The sequence below is a fragment of the Haematobia irritans genome, chromosome 4, assembly GCF_050003625.1.
Source record: "Haematobia irritans isolate KBUSLIRL chromosome 4, ASM5000362v1, whole genome shotgun sequence".
In the NCBI taxonomy this organism is placed as follows: domain Eukaryota; kingdom Metazoa; phylum Arthropoda; class Insecta; order Diptera; family Muscidae; genus Haematobia; species Haematobia irritans.
In genome coordinates, this window is record NC_134400.1 from 183,846,600 (window position 1) to 183,856,083 (window position 9,484).

At 33.7% G+C, this 9,484-nt stretch overlaps 1 protein-coding gene and 1 long non-coding RNA gene across 2 annotated transcripts; both read left to right on the plus strand.

Annotated features, from left to right (window-relative positions):
* Positions 1-2,145: 2,145 nt before the first annotated feature.
* LOC142237203 (uncharacterized) lies at positions 2,146-3,208 on the plus strand. Its single transcript, XR_012722391.1, has 2 exons — positions 2,146-2,721; positions 2,779-3,208. It is a non-coding gene; the product is annotated as an uncharacterized LOC142237203 (long non-coding RNA).
* A 1,075-nt stretch (positions 3,209-4,283) lies between these two features.
* On the plus strand, positions 4,284-7,392 carry CaMKI (Calcium/calmodulin-dependent protein kinase I). The gene has a single exon (XM_075308576.1). It carries the CDS (start codon positions 4,928-4,930, stop codon positions 6,272-6,274), a length of 1,347 nt encoding a protein of 448 aa, XP_075164691.1. The 5' UTR covers positions 4,284-4,927; the 3' UTR covers positions 6,275-7,392.
* The last annotated feature ends 2,092 nt before the right edge of the window (positions 7,393-9,484 follow it).

The following is a 9,484-nucleotide window of genomic DNA, read 5'->3' on the forward strand; positions in this document are numbered from 1 at the left end:
GATGAGGTTGAAATGGAACTTTGAAATGCTGGCAGGAATATTTTAAGTTTTGTTTTGCTATGTAATACGTTTTTTGGCCATAGGGCTTTTGTATTACTTTGTGGATAAATAAAGAAATAAATGTACTTGAGTTGAATACAATTACAATATATTCATGTTTAAAAATTTCTGTATCCCCTTCTGGAGATAATTTGTTATAATATACATATTTCTACAAATGTCTATGAATTATACTTTTATGTTCATAAAAACTGTAATATGTACGTACATGCATAATATATGAAAATTGAATTATATAATCTCAATATAATCTGCCATTTTCGTTTAATATTGGAATTTGGTAAGTATATCTAACAATTGGTCAGGGTAACAATAAATAACATCATGGGCGGTTGCAACAACAAACCAAATAAAGATTCGATTACGACAACCAATGCAAGGTATGTTCAACATACTACCATGCGGTTACAACTGCTAAATGTTAGTTGTGCCAACAGAACTCTTTGATAGTAAGCCGATATAAATTTGTCAATTCGGCGGCGGACAATTATTCATTATAAAATCGATGAAAAGTTATTCGAATGGTAATGAGATTAGTTGTACAACCAATCTTACAATCAAATTTACATTTTGTTAAAATTTTCTGAGCTAAACTTTTGCGAAATTATAATAGCAGCTTGAAATTGGTAGATTTCGGGTGGAAGGTTCAAAATTTTTAGCACAAAATATGACGGTAATTACTACATTTTTCTGATTTAAATCGATATTTTCTATTAATTGGCTGCTAAATTTGAGTCGAGATGAGTCGACATATCCGGCGGCGGCGTCGACTGGCAAAAAATGGTTAGCGGCGCAACTCGGCGGCTTCATTCTCTGCTGATGCAACGAATTTGTTTTCTGGTTGTAGTTATCATTAGCTTTCGTAAAATATAACCTGCAAAAAAATACGCGACCTTTAAAATTAAAAACATTTATGACTTTGATGATATACAAATGACGTTCATATTTACTTTGAACACCACCAAGTTTATATTCATTAACGACAAAATTCGATTCAACAAAGAGCTCGTTCGACATACAGAAACAGGCTGTTATGCGCTTTACAGACTATCAGTTATTCCGGACGACAGTGCTCGTGTCGAACATATCCCATATATTGTGCACATTATAAGTTAAGTCCGAAGGCATAATCGATACTGCTGCATGTTTATGGGATCGATAACACATTTACCGATTATTTAGTCATCGCCGACAAGTCGTATCGATCCGACACACTGTAATGCGCTTTACAGACTATCAGTTATTCCGGATGACAGTGCTCGAGTCGAACATATCCCATACATTGTGCACATTAAGGTGTGTACTATGTTCGGTTTTCGAGTTGAAAATCACTTTATTTTCGCGATTACTTTTCCTGAAATAATCAAAATTATAAATGAAAACAGACATATTTCTGTAAAGTCTATCCGAAATCTAGAGGAACAAGAAATTGCACATCAATTTAGTTAATTTATCTGCTTTATATTGAACTGTTTTAATAAAGTAACCGCGAAAATTTCAACGCGAAAAGCGAACATAGTACTTACCTTTAGAAGTTAAGTCCGAATGTATAATCGATACGGCTGCATGTTTATGGGATCGATAACACATTTACCGATTATTTAGTCATCGCCGACAAGTCGTATCTATCCGACACACTGTAAAATTCTTTACAAACACCGACATTCCGTCCGGAATAACTGATAGTCTGTAAAGCGCATAAGATTCTTTACAAACACCGACATTCCGTCCGGAATAACTTATAGTCTGTAAAACGCATTAATCCTACATCGCACTATATTCACATTTTTTTTTACAAATTTTTGATACCGTCATCTCGATTATGTCGTTTTATTCAAGTGTATTGTCATCACTGAATTCAACAAAGTACATTCCAAAGTCAAAAGTATCCAACGGCGTTAATATCTTGACATTTCCATTTTTGTTTACTTACATGTATTATGTATGTGTATCTATTTTATATGTATGAGTAAAATGAGTATTTTCTCAGAGTATTTTATTTCAAATTGCCTGCATATTAATGAACAATTTTAACGGCCATTTTCATGTAGCTCCGTTAGGCTTTAACTGCCAGTTAACAGAAAGAAAAATGGAAAAATCTTTTTTCCGGTTAACTTTAACTGAAAAATTTTCAGCAGTTAAGTTTCTAACTGGCATATGGAATATATACGCAAGATGGCAGATATGCCCATAATACGGTTTAAAAGTTCGTTAGTTAACGGAGCTTCATGAAAATGGGCGTAAATGGCTTAAATATAAATATCAAATTAAAAATATCTGGATGTGGAACATCTTTTCAGAGCGGAAATAACATCATTGAATTGATCATCATCGTCTTTGTTTTTATCATCATTCATCATTTGTGGCAGGAAGAAACTTAGAAACTATTTCTAAATCTGAACGGATATATGATCCTGTATAAATCCTAAATGTGGTACCTTGAAAGCGGTAACATTTAAACTTACGGCATTTATCCCATTTTATTTGCTGATCTATGTTATGGAACCATTCGACGACGCTATAGGTAGGGCAAACACTGATCCTTCATTTCGATCACAATTTGATGGCTACGACTCGAATTTTGTGGTTTTCAAAACATCTTTATGCCGCGTAGAAATATAAAAATACGGAAATTGTTTGGAAATTATTTGAAATTATTTGGTAAGTTAAAATGGAATGAAAAGTTAAAGAAGTCTCTAAACGCATATTTATTTGCAGAAAACTAATATCTTTGGATGACACATTTTTGGAAGCATTCAGAAGCTGATCGATGAGAAAATATGGTGTCTCATCGACAAGTGAAATTTTCCACAAATCTTTCAAAGTGCAACCAACCAATGGATGGATGATCTATCCTTTTCCATATCTACTAACTACACCTAGAAAACAAATTCGTTGCCTCAACCGAATTATTTGCCAGCTGTTTTGGGATAATTATTTTATTATTATTCAGCTGTTTTGGGAATCCTAGTCGAACGAAAGCATTCGTTTCGGATATGAGAAATTGGTTGTTATTTATATGGTTTGTTGGTGCAACCTCCCACGATGTTATTTATTGTTACCCTGACCAATTGTTAGATATACTTACCAAATTCCAATATTAAATGAAAAGGGCAGATTATATTGAGATTATATAATTCAATTTTCATATATTATGCATGTACGTACATATTACAGTTTTTATAAATATAAAATTATAATTCATAGGGCCAGTTTCTCAATGTCTTGTTATTATTTATCGTGTCGATAAAACATCTGATCCCATACAAAAAATTTACTAACCGGAGGTCTATCCACCGGTTAAAATTAATCGGAGGATAAGAAACTGGCCAATAGACTTATACTTACCAGAAATGTCCTCCTTAAGTCTCTAGATATAAATACAGATCTCTGAAGTAGTTCTAGAATTTTATGTGCTTAATACAATAAAAGTATTTGTGTTGGTTGGTGTATGAAGCCTGCAAACTTTATGGAAACTTTTGTAATATTCCTTTTTTATAAATCGGTGCGATACTTACCTTAAGCCAAATTCTATTCTATGGGATAAACTATTCAATTTATTGCGGACTATTATTAAGTACATTTAGTGACGCTTTTCCCCGTTTTGAAAATTATGTAGCGTCATATCATCTAACATGTCGATGTTGATATTAATAGTTATTTGTTTGCAACAACTGCCTTAAGCGCGTCCCATAATTTGACTAAGATTCTATTAGTTTACTCAACTTTTGGTTGTACCAACCATTTGTTGATTCCCATGCTGGTGGTTAGCTCAACAATTTTATACGACATAAAACCAAATTTATCGGCATTGGTTATCGTAACTTCATATATATTTGCTACAAATCCTCCAACTTTGCCATGGACTCATCCTTTATGATTTACTATCGACCACCGAAACAATTGTGATTCAACAGACTCTAGTTCTCGAGATATCAACGAGTGATTTTTGACGTTTCGTTCGTCTCGAGGCGAACGAAAATTCCAGTAAGTTCTGTAATGATCGAATATTATAAATATTCCCTAATTGTTTGAAAAACAGTTGAATTTTAGCATTTTTCAAACGTTTGTGTTTATTGGGATTGTATTGTAGATATTGAGTACTCATTTAACTGTAACGAGTACTCAAAAGATTAGTCAGTAACGAGTACTTGCAATCAAATACTCGTTACTTTCCCAACACTACAACCCACCCTCCTCTAACAGTTGAAGTTTAGATTCCGTGACGGTAAAGTGTGAAATCGCGTCCTCGGTGTAAAAAAAGGAAGAAAAATCCATCTTCCAATAAGAAAAAGCGAATGGTCATATGAAAAATTACTGTTACATTTAATAGAAACCAATAACTCGAATATAACATCAAAGTGGGTTTCCGTGAGAAGAAAAGTTAAAAATAAATCCATTAAAGTATCGCAACGAATACAAAAAAATATATCCCAGAAATGGGTAAATGAAGTAACGGGGGAGCACGAATGTAAATTAAATCGATAAAAAAAGACGTAAACGCGAAATACACAAGAGAAAAAAATGCGAAAAGTGTTAAAAAGGCTAAATAGGAAGGAAAATTCTGAAGCAAAACTACAACAACAGCAGCAGCAGCAAAAACAATAAAACATACACAATTATTGTCGCTTCAACATCAATGGTAGTGGGTTAGTTGGTGGCTGCACAATATAAAAGGCCAACATACATCAAACACCATAGCAGCAACGGACCAGTGGGAATTAAGGAATATCTAATAAGATTGTACGCGTAAAGTGATTTCTTAACTAACTACAATATTGTATCGTCTGTCAAGACGACTATTGAAGAAGGGATATAGCCAAAGGGGCAAAACGGGCTAATAGAAGCAAACAGATACACGGTCAAAATGCCATTGTTTGGCAAAAAGGATTCGGCTAAGAAACCCAAATCCAAGGATTTCTGCAAGGAACTAAATAAAACAGTGCCCATAGAGGACAAATATAATCTCCATGGCCTCTTGGGTACTGGGGCCTTTTCAGAGGTTCGCCTTGCCGAGAGCAAGGATAATCCGGGTCAACATTACGCAGTGAAGATTATCGATAAAAAGGCCCTGAAGGGCAAAGAAGAGTCATTGGAAAATGAAATCCGTGTACTAAGGCGTTTCAGTGCCAATCATCATAACAATGATACAGCGGCCGAATCACGTACGGGCGAACGTTTGACACATCCCAATATTGTCCAGTTATATGAGACCTATGAGGATAAATCAAAAATCTATTTGGTCATGGAATTGGTAACAGGTGGTGAGCTCTTTGATCGCATTGTCGAAAAAGGTTCATACACAGAAAAGGATGCTTCAGATTTGATCAGACAGATATTGGAGGCTGTCGATTATATGCATGAACAAGGAGTAGTGCATCGAGATCTGAAGCCTGAGAATTTACTCTTCTATAGTCCCGATGATGATGCCAAAATAATGATAAGTGATTTTGGCCTTTCCAAAATGGAAGATTCAGGAATAATGGCCACCGCATGTGGAACACCAGGCTATGTGGCGCCTGAGGTATTGGCCCAACGGCCGTATGGCAAAGCTGTGGATATTTGGAGTATAGGTGTAATCTCATACATCCTCTTGTGTGGATATCCTCCATTCTATGATGAGAATGATGCCAATCTCTTTGCCCAAATATTAAAGGGTGAATTTGAATTTGATTCACCCTATTGGGATGACATCAGCGAATCTGCCAAAGATTTCATACGTCATCTTATGTGTGTGTCAGTTGAGAAACGTTTCACCTGCAAACAAGCCTTGGCCCATCCCTGGATTTCGGGCAGTTCTCAAGGCAATAAGAATATTCATGCCACGGTTTCAGAACAACTCAAAAAGAATTTTGCCAAATCACGATGGAAGCAAGCCTATTTGGCGGCCACAGTTATACGGCAAATGCAACGTATGGCCTTAAACAGCAGTTCCGGCGAAAGTAAATCAAATTTACTGAAGGATACAAAATTGTCACAAGACAATTTGGGACTAAGTGGCGGTAGTGGTGGAGGTGGAGAAGCAAGCAGCAGCAGTGATGTTGAAATGTCTCATAATGCAAGTAGTTCCGGGAGTCTTCTAGGCAAGACACCACCCCCCAATACAACACTGTCATCGAATGTGGATTTTCAAAACCAAAGAATCTCATCGTCGTCCTCATCGTCAAATGCAGCCATCTCTTGCCACAATGGCAATAAACAATCAAACAAGTAAATCTCATTCATAAAATTGAAGCAAAACCAATCCCATATTAAGCCGTTAAACTACAAGCACATTTAAGAAACCAATTTAAGTAAAACTAAAAGGTGATGTCAACAAAAAAAAAAAAAACTAAAACAAAACAAAAAAAGAAAAATTATATTACATGATATATATAAACACATACATACTTACCAAACAAACATGCGTACATACATACTATAGCCAACTACTATAATTACTATTATTATTATTTTAGGAATAGAAAAAAAAGTGAAATCGAATTCGTAACTGCACTTATATACACACACATGCATACTTAAATATTTTGGAATTCTAAAGAAACATCTAATTTTTTAACAACTACAAAAACAAAAATCAAATTCTTATATTAAGGGCTAAAAATCAGAAATTCAACTTTATTGAAAAGAACAAAAAAAAAAGAATGAATTCCATAAAAAACATATTGCATTGAAAATCAGGGTGAGGATTTATTATTATTGCATTTTTCTAAACAATTATATTTAAGTTTAAATTCTAGCGTAAATGATTTTAAAAATACTTCAATTCCGTCTAGTTTCTTCGTTAGAATTATTATTAAATCTATTCTCTAAATTGTTTTATATTTTATTTATAGTACTTATCTGCTGGATTCAGAATAAATTAATTAAAAATTCCATTATAGAAATAATTGATTTTGAATACGGTATTGCATATTCCATAAACTTTAGCTTATTATCTTCTAGAGAAAAATAAGTCATGAGAAGTATTTTCTCATTTTCATTACATCTATGGTATTCCTCGTACTATCGTAGATATTGTTAGATCTTGGGCATTCTATATAGCTTTCTAAGCCATTTCTATTTATCCTTTTTGATCTACCATCCCGTTCAAAACTTTGTGCATCTCACCAGATATCGTTAGATCTAGCACAATATCTGATTATATATGTCTAGACAGATCCGAAAATTTTTAAAATCTGATCTGCTTTCAATTGAATTAGACGTTGCCAGACTCAGTCTGTTGCCATTTCTTGGAACCATTCTGCCCATTCACGACGTCCATGATTCAAATAGAGTAAGTCTGAAATAGAGAAATGTCAAATAAAATTCGTAAAAAAAGTAGGCGTTTAGGTGTGGTTCACATTCAACATCGGCCCTTACAATTTAACCTTTATTTGAGTTCAAACATTTAAGGCAAGAGTTAGAATCCTTTAAAAATTATAAAAATTATTTATTTACCAAAATATCACAGAATTTTTTAATTTACATCCAAAACATTGAATACGGTGCACCGGCTGTTGGAGGACTTCCGTCCAATGACAAGCCCATGTTAACCCTCTAATGCCCAAGCCCGCCTTTAGGCGGGATTCATTTGATAAGGAAGCTTTTAGTAAAACACACCTTAAGACAACAAAAATGGGTATAATAAAAAGAAAACTTTGTTGAAACTGTTCAAGAGGCGTTGGAGCATATACTGCATTTTACCGTATAAATTTTTCTTATTTACTTTTCTTACTTTCGTGTCGTTAACATTGAAAATGTAATCAGCTGGCAAAAAAATTGGGGCATTAGAGGGTTAAATTCATCGCTTCTGCGTCAATTTTGCACCACTTCCGGATCCAAAAAGAACATTTTCATTACGTTTTTGGCTGGATAATCTAAGGATAATGGTGACAAAAAAGGATTTGATATGATTAGATCTCAAAATTGATCCCTTTAGATATAAACAGATATACCCACATATGATGACATAGAATTAGATATAAATGTGTATAATTCCCTATATGACCAGATCTAGCATCAGATCCAATTATATCCCTATATATAATTGGATCTGATGCTAGATCTGGTCATATAGGGAATTATACACATTTATATCTAATTATATCTCATCGTATGTGGGTATATATAATTATATCTAAGACGTTAGATCTGGGCCAATGTTGCGATCTGATCAGATATATTTCCATAGTAATTAGAGATGATAAGACCTTATCATTTTTCGGATCTACTCATATCTAATTGTATCAAATGAGATCTATCAATTTTTACTAAGGTGTTTACATTTTTTCGCGGGGGTTTAAATTTTACGACAATATTACCCAGCAAAAACGCTCATTACCCGGTAATCTTGTATGTAAGCCTATTTAAAAATTAATAACCACTCATTAATTGGCATCGCTCCGGATTACATTTACATACGCATGTCCTAGGAGGAAAGTACTTCTCCCCAGGCATACTTTCGGCCATGAAATAAGTAGTGCTTTTAGAGCATATAATCACCTAATATGTAATCACTTATTCGTATATACACCAAAGTTTGCAAAATAGCCATTTATTGTCTCAGACAACCAAATCTCGAAAATATTGGTTTCTATCGCCGATTACAATGGATCAAAATATGGCGAGCAATGCTATAATAGGAGCACTACTTGAATAGAAACGAATATTGTATAAATAAACAAAAAAATTAATAAATCATCGAAATAAGATTACACGCAAATTAATTTCACACTTAAAATAGAAATAAATGTAGGTTGTTTAAGGGAGTTGGATTCGTGAATTACGTTATAATATATCCAATAGTCAATTCACATTAGGTTCGAAATCTACTAAAAGTAGATTTTAAGTCCCTTTTTATAAGGCAAATGGCATTTGAAATCTAGTTTAAGTGCATATTGGAAGTGTAATGGTACCAACATTTATTCTATTTTATTAAGTCATTAACAACCAACTGCATAAAAAATTGAGAATAACAATTCGAAAATTACCGAGAAGTATTTATTTTTGTCATTACAAGTTAGTCATTATAACTCAACGCAATGTAATGCAACGTGTAATGACAGCTCCTGGTACTCCTGGTAATGCCAATTGTAATGAGATGTGGTTACCTAGTTTTTGCTGGGTACTTGAAGCAGTTGGATAATTAAAGAAATTCTGCATATCATTGCCTTTAAAAAATACATTTTTCCATGCGTGTTCGGATAGTTTCCTTTTTATTAGAAGGCATACATTACAGATGACGTTTTATGTTAAAACTGTACATTGTTGCCATAATATTTTAAAACTTTTCCAAGAATGAATTTTGAACTACTACTTATACGAAATAATAAAGACATATGGCTAGGAAGATTATCGTTGTGAAATACTTGCAGCTTTTGTTGATTTAATTCAAAAGCTGAAAAAACAATATTGTATAAGGGTTATTTCATGTTGGGATTGT